Raw genomic sequence first — 16,452 nt, 5'->3', positions numbered from 1 at the left:
CTCTCAAGGCAGATGTGCAATAAATGTTGTGTGTAAAAAAATATGTGAGTCTAAAGTTAGGAAAATATTCCTTTAAGTCTGTCTGAAGGTTTAGGCAAGGCAGTTATTCATATAGCAGATTTCAGGAACAAGACAATTCAAAGTTCTTTACGTAAAAATGATAAAGTTATATTATTAACACATTATATAAAGGATGTTTACATGCAATTAAAGAGCCAAAAAAATCTAAATAAGAACAGGCTAAAATAGAATCACACAGAAATAAAAAATACAACAAGAGTTTCAGTGGATGAGATGTAAAATTAATAATTATTTAAGATTAGGATTTCCTTTATTAGTCCCACAGGCGGGAAATTTCCAAAGTTACAGCAGCAAAGTGGATAGCAAAAAAACAATAAATAGTAAACAGCAATATAAAGTAGAAATATAAGAGGTTTTAGCAAATAAACAAGTAAGAATATAAAATAGTTTTAACAATTTACAATTCAAACAAGTAGAAATATAATAAGTATTAACAATTTAACAAAAATAAAATAAAACATTTCATTTTAATCAAAGGCAGCAGTTAACAGAAATAACTTGAGTCACATCAGACTTTCAGTCTTGTTGTTGTTGTTGTTGTGTCCTGCAGGGACGAGTGGGCCGAGGCCATCCAGATGGTAGCGGAGTCTCTGGCCAAGCAGGAGGAGGAGGGCATCCTGTGCAGCCCCACCTCCCAGATCGAGAACGTCAACGAGGAGGAGATGGACACCTCCATCAGCCACTACAAACGAAAGGTGAGCTCACAGACTTTTATTTTGAAAAGAGGAGGTCAGTGCACTGAATGATGGAGTTTCTAAACTTTATTCTTCCGATTTGTTTCTCTGTGCAGACAATGAATGACTTTGACTATCTGAAGCTTCTGGGCAAAGGCACTTTTGGGAAAGTCATTCTGGTGAGGGAGAAGGCGAGTGGCACCTACTACGCCATGAAGATCCTCAAGAAGGAAGTCATCATAGCCAAGGTCCTTTTCATCTGTAGCAGATTTTACTTGTTGCTGCTGTTGTTGCATAAGATGGTGTATTAGGGGTGTTTTTATAGATTAAAAATAAAAATCATGAAGGAGCTGGAGAGGGGCAATATTTAGAGGAAAAAAATCTGGATATTCGAGATTAAAGTCAGTAAATGTATGAGTAAAAAGTGGATATTCTCCGAGATTAAAGTGGTAAATTTACAAGACAAAAATCACAAATTTAGAGGAAATAACTTGAATATTCTCAGACATTATGGAGTCAAAAATTTCTGAGAAGAAAACTTTACTACTAAATATCTGAGGCAAAGTGGCAAATTTACAAGAAAAAAAATGACGGTTTTATGGAAAAAAACTTGGTCATACATTTCTGAGAAAAAACCCTTAAATTATCTGAGATTAAAGTGGCAAATTTACAAGAAAAAATAGTAATATTAAAAACTATAATTAAAAAAAACATTCTCAGACATTATAGAGTGATTTATTTAGATTAAAATGGCAAATTGACAAAAATCACAAATGTATATAAAACAAAATGTAATATTCTCGGAAATTATACTATGAAGTCTGAAATTTCTGAGAAACCCTGCCAGAAATTCTCTGAGATTAAATTTACAGCAACAAAAAAAAAAATGTATGGGAAAGAAAATGTTATATTCTCAAACATTACAAGGTCATACATTTGTAAGAAAAATGCAGAAATTCTCTGAGGTTAAAATGGCAAATTGACAAGAAAAAAAACCTAAAACATGTATGTAAAAAACAAAAATTACAGGAAAAATGTAATATTCTTATTTTAAAGTCAGAGAATTTCTGTGTTTTTTCCTCACAAATTTCTTAGATTAAAGTGACACATTTGCAAGAAAAAACAAACAAATTTACAGGAAAAAACTTGAGTATTATTGGATATTACAATGTCATACATAATTTGGGGAAAAGTCACAAATTTACAGGGAAAAACAAAAAGCAAATAGTGTTTTTTTTCTGTCAAGGAACCACATTTTTTCACTTTGCAAGGTTGGATCAGCACAACACCATAGACATCGCTGGTTGCCTGCATTATGTTTTTAAAACTACAATTGCCCTAAAATGCTGTCGTAGTTTAATTGTCTGTAGAGTAACTGCCATGACTCTGTGTAGAAATAGCAAAAAATTCTAAATGCTCGACCATCCATTGTCTCCTTTTGTCTCCTGACTAATCGCCGTACCTCTTCTCTTTCCTCTTTTATCACAGGATGAAGTTGCTCACACACTCACAGAAAGTAGGGTATTAAAAAACACTCGGCATCCATTCCTAACTGTGAGTATCAGCATGCAGAGTGAGCAAACATACCTGTACAGCTGTGAACTACATGTTGGAATAAACTGACCACAGAACTTCTGTTCTCTAAGAACTAAACATGTTTGAAACATGAGTTTAAGAGTGTGTATCTTGTGTGTTTCAGTCTCTGAAGTACTCGTTCCAGACGAAGGATCGACTGTGCTTTGTAATGGAGTATGTCAACGGAGGAGAGGTGAGACTTCAATGGATCTCTGTTTTTGTGTGTTTTTGATGCTGGCAGATGTTCTGAAGTTATTTCAAGACTTTTTGAAGAATGATGACGGTTTGATTCAAAGAGCTTCTGCAGAAAGCAGTCACTCCTCTCGTTGTGCTCTTATTTAGAGAGTCGCAGCAGGACCGGGCTGTCTGCTGGTACGCTTAGTTTTAAGATTTTAGATTTGTAACAAAGAGCTGTGGTGGGAGAATTCATGAACGCGTCTTTAAATTAACAACAGCAAAATCCGATCATGATGGAGGTCGATGGAGGTTTGAAACCCGCAGCAGCATTGACAACAGTCAGTTTCTATCGATGATTTTCCCTCAGCATTTTGAAGACATCATTAAGTCATACATTTCTGAGAAAGAAAATTCATTCTCTGAGAATTAAAGTGGTAAATTTACAGGAAAAAACTCACAAATTTATATGGGGGGAAAATTGAATACTCTCAATACATTATGAAATCAGAAATTTCTGAGAAGAAAACTCTGAGATTGAAGTGGCAAATTTAAAGAAAAAAATCTAACAATTTTATGAGAAATAATTAGAATATTCTCTGATTTTATAAAGTCATACATTTCTGAGAGAAAGAAAACGTAACTGCCGATTCAAGTGGCAAATTAATGGGGGGAAAAAAGAATATTTTCAGACATTATAAAGTCATACATTTCTGAGTAAAAAAACTCAGAAATTCTGAGATTAAAGTGGCAAAATTACAAAAAAAAAACCCTCACAGATTTATGGGGAAAAACATGAATTATCTCACACATTATAGAGTCCTACATTTCTGAGAAGAAAACTCTGAGAAAGAAAAGTCTGAGATTAAAGTTGCAAATTTACAATATATATATTTTTTAATTTAATAAATAAATATAAATAAATTTAATATTCTTAGATATTATGAAGTCAGAAAATGTCTGTGTTTTTCTCACAAATTTCTGAGATTAAAGGGACAAATTAACAAGAAAAAAACAAAAAAATTAACAAGAAAAAACTTGAGTATTATTGGATAGTACAATGTCAGTATCAGCGGCAGAACTCCCAACTTACTATTGATTACTGATCGGAGAGTCCAGAACTGTTCTTCTGTTTGAACTAATGTGAAACCAGCCTCTCCTGGATCCACTGCAGAAAACATCCAGCAGAGATTTTCATATTTTCCTTAACTCAAACAGCGGAGATGTCTGAGGTGTTTGAACTCTTGTTTGTTTTTCTTGGCAGCTGTTTTTCCATTTGTCAAGAGAAAGAGTATTTTCGGAGGACCGCACCCGTTTCTACGGCGCTGAGATCGTCTCTGCTCTCGACTACCTACATTCTGCCAAGATCGTCTACCGCGATCTGAAGGTAAACTGACTCGCTGAGGCTGAGTTTATATTAGTCACCTGTATTAACAGTTCTTTAACTTGTACAGGGTGTCTGCTAGGTTTTAAAAGGTTGGACTTTATAATCAGTTACCCCCAACAATGATGTTAGACATTCTTACACATTATAAAATCCTACATTTGTGAGAAAGTGAGATTAAAGTAGTAAATATACAAGAAAAAATACAAATTTATGTGAAAAACTTGAATATTCCTAGACATTATAGAGTAATTTCTGAAATTCTCTGAGACAAATTTATAGGGGAAAAAAAATCAAATTTATGGGGAAAAAAATACAAATTTATAGGGAAAAAAATACAAATTTAAGGGGGAAAAAATACAAATTTATAGGGAAATAATACAAATTTATAGGGAAAAAACTGAATATTCTCAGACATTTTGAAGTCATGCATTTCTGAGAATTTTTTTTAATTATCTGAGATTAAAGTGGCAAATTTACAATTTTTTTTTTTTTTTTTTACAAATTTGCAGAAAAGAAAAACACAGAAAAACTCACAAATCTATGGGGAAAATGTAATATTCTGACATATACAGGGTCATACATTTTTGAGAAAAGCCTCCAGAAATTCTCTGAGATTAAAGTGGCAAATTTACAAAAAAGAAATTACAAATGTAGAAGTTAGAAAGGTTGCTGCTACAGTTGCAGATAAATGTCGTCTTAAAAAAATATTGTATATTAAATTCAACTGAAGTCTTTCTGTATGTACCCTGATGTATAAACGTGCAGAAGCACGTTCTGATGGTGCACGTCATGTTTCTTTGTTTCCTCCTCGTCAGCTGGAGAACCTCATGTTGGACAAAGACGGCCACATCAAGATCACAGACTTTGGCCTCTGCAAAGAAGGCATCACCGACACTGCCACCATGAAGACCTTCTGTGGAACACCGGAGTACCTGGCTCCCGAGGTCAGAGCTCACACAAACAGCAAACATTTTAAGAATTTGGGTCTCAGCTGATGGGAACCTGCAGTGATTTAGAAAGCAAACAACCAGAAAATAAGACTTTCTCTTCCTGAGGCAACGATCAGGGTCAGGGCAGTTGTGTGTCCACATTATTCCAATTGTTTGCAACAATTTTCAAACCAAATAAATCTGTAAATTTGATCAAGAACACACTCATCAGCTGCTTCTAATCCCCTGTCAGTGATGTTGTTAAGTGCCAGAAGTTGTCATAAACTGACTTTTTATCCAGTGTTAAGCCACATTTTTACCATAAACTCTTTAGATCTTGGTGGTTTTTAACTCTGTATTTGAACCAGATGAATCATTGTAGTCGTTGGACGTCTCGTGTTCACCGAACACCATCAGAGAAAGTTATTTTGAATGTTAAATTCAGCTTTATGTAGTGTCTTTGCCAGTTTAAATTTCTGGCTCTGTTTGTTTTTGTCCTTTTATGATGAAATGAGGAAAGAGAATGTGTTTTGTTTGTCACCGAGCGGTTACCACCCTGGGACGTAGTTCCTCTAACGGCAGCTAAATGTTTTATTCACAAACAGAAAGCAGAATGTCAGAAACTAATTTCACTTCTTCTAATGTGGTTCTTGGTGGAGATTTTGTAAGTTATTTTCCCATTAAGAGGATCTGAAAGCGGATATCACATATGTCAGGACCAGGAATAATACATCTGAAAGAAACTTTTCTGGAAAACAAATTTAAAATCCAAGTTTTAAAAGTTTTCAACCCTTATCTCTGGTAACCGACAGTAAATCTAATAAAAAATACTGATAACTTGATGGTTGTGTGTCATCAGGTGCTGGAGGACAACGACTACGGCCGGGCGGTGGACTGGTGGGGTTTGGGCGTGGTGACGTACGAGATGATGTGCGGCCGCCTGCCGTTCTACAACCAGGACCACGAGAAGCTGTTCGAGCTCATCCTCATGGAGGAGATCAAGTTCCCACGAACGCTGTCGGCCGACGCCAAGTCGCTGCTGTCAGGGCTGCTCATCAAGGACCCCAACAAACGGTACATGCACGCTGAAACACACAAATAATGTGGAGCTTTCCTCAGCAGAAGTGAGAGTGTGCTTTGACTGTTTCCATCAACACATTTCTCTGCACAGTTTGAAGATTCACATGAGAAATGCTAGATGGAAACACCAGATTTCTATAAAACTAGGTGTTTGTTTTTTTCGCCCATTTCCCAACAAGCTTACAAGACGGTGGTACCAATGGACTCCTGAGGTCTCCTAGTTCCATCTGATATCAGTATTATCATTAGGAATGAGCCTGCAGAAACCTCTGAAAGACAAAAAGTCAGCCGAGGACTCAGAAGTCCTTACGGAGTCGCAGAGGTTAATAATCCTTTGCAGTGGGAATGCTGCGTATTTATTAGAGGTGTGAATCAGCGTATCAGCCCCACGATATGATTTCCTGTCTTTGTACTTTTTTGCCAGTATGGATGTGAAATGGGTCTTAAATTGTATTCATTATGGTCTTAAAAATGTCTTTAAAAGTCTTAAATTTGACTTGTTGAAACCTGCAGAGACCCTGGTACAAAAAGCGTCAGCAGCAGCGAGTGCATTCGAAACAGTGATGGTGAACTGTACGTCGTCTGTTTGTCCGTAGAGATTCTGCAGACTCAGCAAAGTTGTTCTGCGTTTAACTGAACATGATTGGCTTACTGTCGGACTGCGTTTCTCATGATACGCTCCACTTCCTGTCTTATAACACAAGTCCTGGTTGCATGTATAACCTACGTTATGTATTTTCTGTCGGTGGTACAGAGCTAGGATCGCTTGGTTCCCCATCACGCCTCTGGTGCGTTCTGTTTGCAGGCGGAAAAAACAGAGGTCTAAATTTTGCGTCTGAAAGGTGCTTCTGTCACTTGTTCTGAGGGGCGGACCAAAATAGCAGTGTCATAGTGTCATTTCTTTCCAGGGTTTGTGCTGTAGGATGGTATTTTTGTTGGTGTTTAAACACTCACTTTATCAGGATTAAACCCAAAACTCCTCCACCCATTATGACCTTTTGACCTCTCAGGATCCTGGTTCTGATTCACAGGACAGGAGATTAAAAAACGTGTCCTGTACGTCCAAGAATCCCCTGGTTTAAATTAAAGTCTCAGCGTTAAGAAGGAGAACAAAAAACCTCCTCATGATAATTTGTATTCAGCAAAAGTGCTGTTAGACAGAAGTGGCTGGTGGCTGCTGTTAATTTCCCACTCTGATTGTCCCGGAGGCGTTTTCTGTCTCTAATGAACAAACTGGAGAAAAGAGGCTACTGCAGCTTCACATGGCGAACTCGTTCACCCCCGGAGAGTTATTCTGGGCTCCGTAGCAGGTGGATATTCTGGGTCCATTGATGGAGACTTTGTCAGAGGAGCGTTTTGAAGTCTGACTCCGACGTCTTCTTCTTCTTCTCCTGTGTGACAGGCTGGGCGGCGGACCGGATGACGCTAAGGAGATCATGCGACACAGTTTCTTTGGCACAGTCGACTGGCAGGACGTCTACGACAAGAAGGTGAGAACGGGATTTATCTGCGGAGACGTCATCCCGTCTCCAGCCGTAATTTATTCAAACAGCGTACCTGAGATATTCTGGGATCAGGGTTACCTAATTCTTCAAAAGAAGTCTAGCTGGGACGTATAAACTCCAAAATAGAACAGAAAAGAAAAAATTACCTCATCTCCGTCTGATCTGAACAACATAAAGCAGTCCAGACAACACACACTCCTCAGAACACACACACACTCTTTTCCTCTTAGTTTAAAAGCAATGACTGATGATTTTTAAGTGTAAGAGTTTAACATCCATTCTTCGCTGCATTTCTGCATTAGATATTTGAAAAAACAAAATGGGCTAAAATCAGCAACATTCTCTTAGTTTTCTCGTTATCTTGATGCATCAATTATATTATGGTTTATAATGTAGAATTAATAATGTACTGGAGCAGAGTATTTATATATTTTTTGTCTTTTCAATACATTTGGACTTATAGCGCTACACTAAAGTACAGTACATGAGTTAATGTACTCAGTTACTTTCCAAACTGCCTCTAAACAAGATAAAAGTGGCTGAAAAAGTAAACACAGACACCTCTTCACCTTATGTCGCTAAACGATGTCTCTGCATTTTGTAATTTCGCCTTCTTTTTTTAACATTGTGACAACAAGAACAACATGCACAAAGGAGAGCTGGACACCATTTTTAAATATTATTACCATAATTTAATTTCCCTGTAAAGTCCAATTCCCCATTTAAATTCCGATTTATCATAGGTTAATTATTTATAGGTTTAAGTTTAATTTTAATGTATCTTTCTAACATTTCACACTCTTATAGCCAGTGTGCTCCTACTCCTGTCACATCTCCTGCAAACCTCTGATTCACACAGCTATAGTCTTGCCATCTTGTGTGGGGTCCAATAACTCCTATTAATGATTCTATATATAATGAAGCAGGTCATAAGGCGACTCTGTGTTTAGGAGAGAACAAAGATGTTGACAACATGCTGAATATGATGTAGATACAGTATATATATATATATATATATATATATATATATATATATATATATATGTTGACCATACTCAGCCAGTATTTGTTAACCTTCACACAACAAACTCAGCAGTCCCACCTCAGTCACTGACTCTCTTCTGCTTCCTGTCCGGCTGCAGCTGGTCCCTCCATTCCAGCCCCAGGTCAGCTCAGAGACGGACACGCGCTACTTCGACGAGGAGTTCACAGCACAGACCATCACCATCACTCCGCCAGAGAAATGTAAGCATGTGTTTCTGCTGGCACTTAACATTTCTCTTTGTTAAACTGTATTTTTATTGTCTCTCCTCTTCTGTGACACACTCAGAACTTTATTCTCTCATCTTGTCGTTGACATGTAAATATTGTCACACCTCTTCCTGATGGTCTTTTTACAAGTTGCCAACATGATTTTCGTTAAGTATCTGTCTCCTCAAAACATATTATCTCATCATCTACCAAACCTTACATGACTTGGATATATCATAGGGAAGAATTCCCAAATTCCCAAAAACTGTACGATTCCAGGAAAAAGCCAAAATACATGAAAATGATATTCATTTATTGCCCCACAGTCTCTCCTACATGGTGGCGCTATAGATATATAGATAGTATTTGCAATGTTGTATGTATTAACAACGTTCTCTCCAGGCGCGTGAAGTGAAATGTTTTCATCTGAAACAAGTTTTATAGAAATCCATCCAATCCAGATGTTGGACGTGTAGATAGATTAGATGGATTGAAACGTATGTTTTCTTTAAATGATCGTCAAAAATACAAACAGTCACGTGACAAATATACACTGAAAATTAGACAAAACTGCAGCCTGTTTACATAGAGCAGAGAGGAGAGGACAGGAGAGGCTGTTTACACAGAGCAGAGGGGAGAGGACAGGAGAGGCTGTTTACATAGAGCAGAGAGGAGAGGACAGGAGAGGCTGTTTACACAGAGCAGAGAGCTATTTCTGAATAAGTTCTAAACTTTTAACTCACATGACTGATCAGCTGCTTCTTCTGACATGAAAGAACTATTAGAAATTGCTCAATTAAATCTAATTCCCGAAGACATATTTTCTCTTGTAGGTGGCCAAATTTTATTTCTCTCATGCTCAATCTCTTCTTCTCCTGTTTACTGAAGGATTAGCCTACAGCAACACATTACACTGCCATCTGCTGACCAAATTACATTACTGCAGCTTTGTTTATTCGCTTTGAAGGAGCTGATGGAAGCTCACTAATTCACATTTTGGTTATTATCAAGAAAAACCATGGAAAATGTCTAGATATCAGCTCTTAAATTAAACTATTATCAGCTATTTTTGTTGTTATCATTATATTTGTCGAAACAAATGTAACTTTAGTTGTACCAGGCATTAAAATGAAGAAGAAAATGAAGAAAACAAAGGTGGTCGAATCATTTTATTCCATGGCTGTATATAGCTGGTTTCTGTTTGCCTCTAACATGTCTCTGTCTCTCTGCAGATGACGAGGATGGGATGGACGCGGCGGACAACGAGCGAAGGCCTCATTTCCCACAGTTCTCCTACTCAGCCAGCGGGCGGGAGTGAGCGGCCCAGCCAGCCAGTATCGTCCCCATTCGTGGCCATTCTGAGGAAAACACGTAGCCATTTTAGGAAAAAAAATACCAGTCTCCCCTCTTTTTCTCCTTCTCTGCCTCCTCACAGACGGGGAGAAGTCTTTTTAGGGACTTTAAAAGAGGTTTTTGCACAGTGGGATAGACTCCAGCCGGTCTCCCCACACTAAAAAAATAAGTCTCCTACATTTTCAGCGCTATTTACTGCAGAAGGCAATGTTTTTGTTATTTATTTTTTCTCTCCGTCAGTATTAAGTTGTCGACCCGGGTTGCGTTCATCTTTTTTTGTTCGTCTTGTTTGTTGTTTCGGCCCTTTTTTCTTTTTTTCTTCTTTTGACTTTTTTGCACTTGGTTTGGAAGAGCCGTTTTAGGGAACAAAAAACCAAAAATGTTGCCTTACGTGTGCAGATGTTTCGTATCATACCGACAGGGTGTTTTGTTGAGGTTCGTTTTTTTTTTTCTGGGAGAGGGCGGGCGGGTTTCTGGGGTTGTGAGGGGGTCATTCTTAGTTGAGAATAAGTGCATGGCTCGTGGTTCACTCAAAATGAAAAAAAAAAAGCTACAAAAAAAAGATTTTGTTTCTCATACATTTGCCATGGCAGCGCACATTCCCCCCAAACCCCATGGCAATGACATCACTGTCTACAGGTAAACAAAAAAACAAAAAACAAAAGAAGGACAAGAATGGACGAGTCTGTATCATTCCTTTCATCGTTGCAGTGTTACTACTTTGCTATTGTATTTTTTCAACCCATGTCTTTTTTTCTTTCTTTCTTGCGCTTTGACTTCTTTAGTTTTATTTTGAAACAGGAAACACTAAACTGCCAGAAACTGCACAGTTCACTCAGGCGCCACAGAGCACAACCGCGTTCAAACTCAGCTAACCGCTCCAGCTTTCCACAGCCGGCAGGGGAACGAGGCCTTTCTCTGCTTTCTCACCGCTTCTCCTCCTCCTCCTCCTCCTCCTCTTCTTCACCTCTGCTCTTTGTTTCCTCATCGTAGCTGTAGGACTAGTGGAATGGGTGTTTACACAGGGAAATGTGGCTTAATGTATGTATGTAATGTATGTATGTTTTGTATGTATGTGGGACATGGGGGTCAACTTTATGCTGTCATAGCACACACACACACACACACACACACACACACACACACATGGATTTACACATGCGCAAACAGGAAACAGCTGTGACTGAAGTCGGCAGTTTACTCCAAACTAAATCAAATTTTGTGTTTTCAAAAAAAAAGATATAATATTAGAATACTTTGTTGTTTAACCAAGTTTGTCAGGTGAAGCTAAGGGTCAAAGCAGTTGTAGTTATCCGAAATCGTGTTACGCGTGTCGGCGGCCTAAAGAGAGCTGGATACGTATTAGGCGGGGCTCTGTTCATTCCAATGAAAGCGTGAGGCCAAAAAAAGTTTGACTGAAATTCAACAAAAGAAAATGCAAATTGATGCTTCTTTCCATCCACTACCGTAGCAATTATCAGGAGTTGGTACATTCAGATAAGCAGTTTGTGGCGCCAGTTTTCAACCGTAATACCTCTGCAGAAGAAGAGAGCGTGCATCTCCAGATGATGCTATTTTGCGTTGCAACCAGAGGAATGTTTTATTCGCCCCTTTGTCTGCGTAGAATGGTGGAGGACGGATAACGAATATTTGCCAGTGTTACATTTTTGCATATGTGTTACCGCAGCAGAGAAGAGAGAAGAGAAGAGAAATGGATACAGTGTTTTAGGCGGGGCCCTGTTCATGCCCATGAAAGCTGCTCAATATCTGGATCTTTTATGGAAAAACAACAAAAGAAAATGCAAGTTGATGCTTCTTCTCATCCTCTACCGATGCAGTTTTCAGGAGTAGGTTCACTGAGATAAACAGAAGGTGGCACCAGTTTTCAACTGTCTTACCATTGTAGTAGAAGATGAACTGAATGCAAATATTTGGCAGTGTAAAGGTTTTGCATATATGTGACCGCGGACTAAAGAGAATGTTTGAGGCAGGGCCCTGTTAATTCCTATGAATGTTGCTCAGTGGCACATGAAGTTTGTCTACCGTGTGTAAAAATATCTGGATCTTTTATGGGAAATGAAATCAAGAAAATGCGATTGGATGCTTGTTTCCAACCACTAAAGTTGAGCAAAAGTTGGAGTTGGTACATCGAAATAGGCAGGAGTTAAACCCCAGACTGTGAAAAATAATGTAGAAAACTTTGTGATGAAAGTTGGATTGGGTCTGTCTGACTGCTGCCTAAAGAAGACTGGATACAGCGTTTGAGGTGGGGCTCTGTTTCCTATGAAAGCTGCTCAGTGGTACATGAAGCTAAGAAAAGTTTGACTTCCGTGTATAAAAAAATATCTCAAATCTTTATGGAAAATCAACTAACGAAAATGTAAATGGATGCTGTTTCCATTAACAACCGTAGCAATTATCAGGAGTTGGTTCATTGAGATAAACAGAAGTTGGTTGTCTAAAGAGAACTGGGTACAGTGTTTGAGTCAGGGCCCTGTTCATTCCTATGAAAACTGCTCAAAAGTTAGACTTCTGTGCATAATAAAATACCCAGATCTTTTATGGATCTTCCAAACCTGAACAGGAATAAAAATGATGTTGTAGTACGGCATTTTTTAGACTCTCTAAATATTATCGGAAAAAATTAAAAAATAAATTCGGTCTATTTTGACCCACAAAGACACACATATGATAAATCACAAATGGTTAAAAATAAAGTTTGTAAATGCGCCTTTGACTGACTTTTTACCAAACTCTGTGCCGCCTGAAATAATAATAAAATCAGTAAAATTGGCAAACAACCTCTAAAAAACATTGTTTTATTATAATGTTGCATCTCTCAGCTGATATTTCATGTTCACCTTCACATTATTGTAGCTGTCGCAGCTAAAAAGGCACACATTCTACCTTTATTAATACAACTTTATGTTTTGAAAAAAATGGTTTTCATGCACACAAATTTTGGAAACTCATTAGGAAACATTGTTATTTATCTGGTTGCAGCTGGGAACCAACTTTTTTGGGGTCCGAACAAGTTAATTTTTGTGTCAAAATGCTCGAAATTAAGTAAAACAGAACCAGTTCCATGTTGGTAGAAAAGGGTCATCAAAGAACTCACATCCAAACAAGATAATCTCACCACGAAAATCAAAACGGAATGTCTATGCTTGTTTTTTATCACAACAAACATCAAATTTATTGTTTCTGGAGAAAACTGCCCACTTCATGTTTCGCTGTTCTCAGTTTACACTCTTCAGGGTTCCTGCACACACCCGGGGGAAAAAAAGGTTCAGAGGTAGAATTTCCATGTCTTCAAAGCTGTTTGTGAAAGATATTTTGGGGAAAATTGTTTTCTTGGAAGTTCATGTGTAAAAGTGATGAAGTGAGAAATATGACTGTGAAACATGTCGAACAGCAACGGGGAGTGTGATGTTTTATGGGGGGAAAAGTTTTGATCTTGATTGCAGCTGTGTGGGACCCCTGACAGCACACACACACACACACACACACACACACACTTTCACACACACACACACACACACACACACATACACAAAAGACTATAGACGATAGATCAGAGAAGAAGATTTAATTTATCACACGGACACTAACAGAAACGAGGCTTCCAGCTCCAGATGCAGGAGTTCTGTCCTGTCAGTATTATGAGAAATATTTATTTACACACACACACACACACACACACACACGTTTTTAAACCTGACCTGAGGGTATCAATAAATCACTAATCATGTCACCGATCACGAGAAAACTGAGCCGTGAGACACTCATGTATGAAGACTGTGAGGACTGCCAGAAAAAAGAAGCCGAGTCGCCCCAAACTTCGTGATGTAAATATGCAATGCCTTTTTTTTCTCTTTCTTTCTTTTTCTTGGGTCTTTTTGTGGCATCTTGACAGACGACAAACTTGTTTTTTTTTTTTTCCGTGTGTGACTCACGCTTGCTGATGAGAATAGTGACTGAAAAACCACAACAACAACAAACGACTCAAAAAACATTTAAGAAGAAAAAAAAATAAGGAAAAAAAATAAAGACAGTGTCAAAGACTGGACCCTTCCATTCATTTTTGATTGTTTTTTTTTTCTGGGTCGACTCATCCAACTCCACTTGTCCACGGAGGATGTTCCCCCGCCCCCTCCTCCACCTCGCCGTGGTCCCCGATCGACTCCCGACTTCTTTGTGAGGACGTGATGAACCTGTGGAGTCTGCACTGTTGTCTGTTCCCTTCATCCTCTTTAAAAAAAAAAAAAAAAGAGTCAAAAATACAAAAAAGTGGGACCATGGATGATTTTTTTCTCATTTTTTTGCAGTGCTGGTTTCATCAGGTTGTTCCCCTCTCTCCTCCTCCTCCCCCCTTTTTTTGTACCATAGTATTTGTTTTATTTATGTTTATCATTCTAGGCAGTGTTACCTTGTATGTCGTTGAAAAGGCACCTCTTGAAAGTCGCTGAAGGATGATGATGATGATGATGATGGATGCATTAACTGAAGTCTCTTTTTATTCTTTTTTTTGTTTTGTTTTGTTTCTTTTTTTTTTGTTTTGTTTTGTTTTGGATCGTTTGCTTGTTTGTTTTCTTACCAAAACATTAGGGCAAGAACCCAGTAGTGGACTTGCATTGCCGTGGTAGTATTTATTTTGAATTAAATTAAAAAGAAATACATTTCAGGGTTTCTGCTGTCGTGGCTCTTTATTACCTCCCGAGGAATTTGTTTGTTTGTCTGTTGAGTTTGTTTATTTTGCAGCAGGATTACAGGAAAACTAACTGGTGGAGAGCTGAGGAAGAACTCTGGAGCTGATCTGGATCACGGAGCGGAGAAACACATTATTTTCATCAGTCTGGAGGCTAGCTGCACGCGTGAGTGTCTGTCTGCAGCTAATCTCTCATTATACTGGACCAATCTCACTTAGATTTATTTTGCACATTTATGACTGTTGATGGACTTCTCAGGGTTGTATAGTAACTATTTCACCAGTCTGCCTCCTTTCGATACTATTTTCCCTCTCTGGTCACATCTGCAATGTGTTTTGCAGGCATTTCAACAAAGATCTCCACTACCAGTGTAGGTAGAACTGATTTACACATATATAACAATCTCCGTGTGAAATTGAATTCATGTACATGCAGATTTACATGTCTAATTATAATATGAAAGCAACTTTAATGAGAGACCTATAAGAAGTTAGACTAGTGTCACACCACTTAATAAATTGGAAACATAACATTATATATTATATTAGTAGTTAATGTGAAAATTTGATAGAATAGTAGCCAAAAGCTGTCCGATGTGGAATACACTGACGCTAATCTTTCATACTACTGGACCAGTCTGATTTAGATTTGTTTTACACATTTCTGACTCTCTGCTGAAGTATTTCTCAGGGTTTTATAGTGACTTTTTCAGTAGTCTGCCTTCCTTCAATACTGTTTTTCACATCTGCAATACCGCACTTTCTGGTGTTTCCCGGGCATTTCCAAAAAGATCTCCACCACCAGTATAGGTAGAATTGATTTGCTCATATTTAAAAATCTCTGTGTGAAATGTAATTTATGTCCATGCAGATTTACGTGTATAACTATAATATAAAAGTAACTTTAATGAGAGAAAGCAGTAAGAATTAGAGGTGTGAATCACCGTGTTGGCCCCACGATACAATTTTATCCCGATATGGTGAGTATTGCTATAAATATGTTGCGATTTAACTGTTTAACTGAATTTTGTGTCCACAAAATAAATCGAAGAATTGTTTTGTCAAATAAGAGAAAATTCTTAGTCTATCCATCTCACTTCAGTCTTTTTAATTTCTCCACAATGAGTCAACTTTTGGGAACCCAGAAAGCCGGTTTCATTGAGATAACATGAAGTCAGAGGTCACATGACCGCTTTGAAATTCACCATGAAACATAATAAGAATATTATCCGGCCCCCCACCTCTCCCCGGCCAAACAATATTAGTCTCTTATTTAAAGAAGCCAAGAACCATCAAGTTCTCGTGTTATCTCATCCTTGTTTGGGTAGTTGAGACGTTTGCTGTAGGTTCATCATCTGCTTCAGGTTTATCTTACGTGAACTAAACATTATTTATGCTTTGCCTTACCTCGTCTGTTGCAGGACACGTTTAGGCCTCTGCAGCCTCTCTGTGCACCGCTGAACCTTGTGCTGTTTATATCTTTACATTTTGTAGTTTGACTGCAGGATCACATTTACGTTTATGTTACTTGTGCTAGATGCACCAGTGCAAACAATGCTACAAAAACGTTGTTGCCAATATTTAATCATTTTTCTTCACATTAAGGCTGGGTGATACTACCAAAACTATAGAAAAATACATTTTCAATATATTTTTTATTGTTATGGCTGAAAAAACTATATTTCCGTTTATTGAATGTCGCTTTACGTTCTGAACTGATTTTACCATGTGTTCT

The 16,452-nt window shown here is 37.9% G+C and overlaps 1 protein-coding gene across 2 annotated transcripts in view; it reads left to right on the top strand.

Moving 5' to 3' along the window:
* akt3b (v-akt murine thymoma viral oncogene homolog 3b) overlaps positions 1-14,696 on the top strand; it is a 33,394-nt gene extending 18,698 nt beyond the window's left edge. Inside the window, exons 5-15 of one of the 2 annotated variants that reach the window (XR_009394177.1) lie at positions 632-776; positions 872-1,003; positions 2,244-2,309; positions 2,455-2,523; positions 3,769-3,891; positions 4,707-4,835; positions 5,680-5,894; positions 7,303-7,390; positions 8,548-8,650; positions 9,889-12,275; positions 12,496-14,696. Coding sequence is in view for 1 of the 2 variants with exons in the window: in XM_059331744.1 (XP_059187727.1) it covers positions 632-776; positions 872-1,003; positions 2,244-2,309; positions 2,455-2,523; positions 3,769-3,891; positions 4,707-4,835; positions 5,680-5,894; positions 7,303-7,390; positions 8,548-8,650; positions 9,889-9,974 (1,156 nt within the window). In the remaining variant the exon portion in view is untranslated. Of the gene's footprint in view, positions 1-631; positions 777-871; positions 1,004-2,243; positions 2,310-2,454; positions 2,524-3,768; positions 3,892-4,706; positions 4,836-5,679; positions 5,895-7,302; positions 7,391-8,547; positions 8,651-9,888 lie in introns of both variants that reach the window. The other variant, XM_059331744.1, reaches the window with a different exon arrangement.
* Positions 14,697-16,452: the final 1,756 nt, after the last annotated feature.

Source organism: Centropristis striata, chromosome 1, assembly GCF_030273125.1.
Source record: "Centropristis striata isolate RG_2023a ecotype Rhode Island chromosome 1, C.striata_1.0, whole genome shotgun sequence".
Taxonomy (NCBI): domain Eukaryota; kingdom Metazoa; phylum Chordata; class Actinopteri; order Perciformes; family Serranidae; genus Centropristis; species Centropristis striata.
Note: the sequence above shows the minus strand (reverse complement) of the source record. Positions and strands in the feature narration are given on the sequence as shown.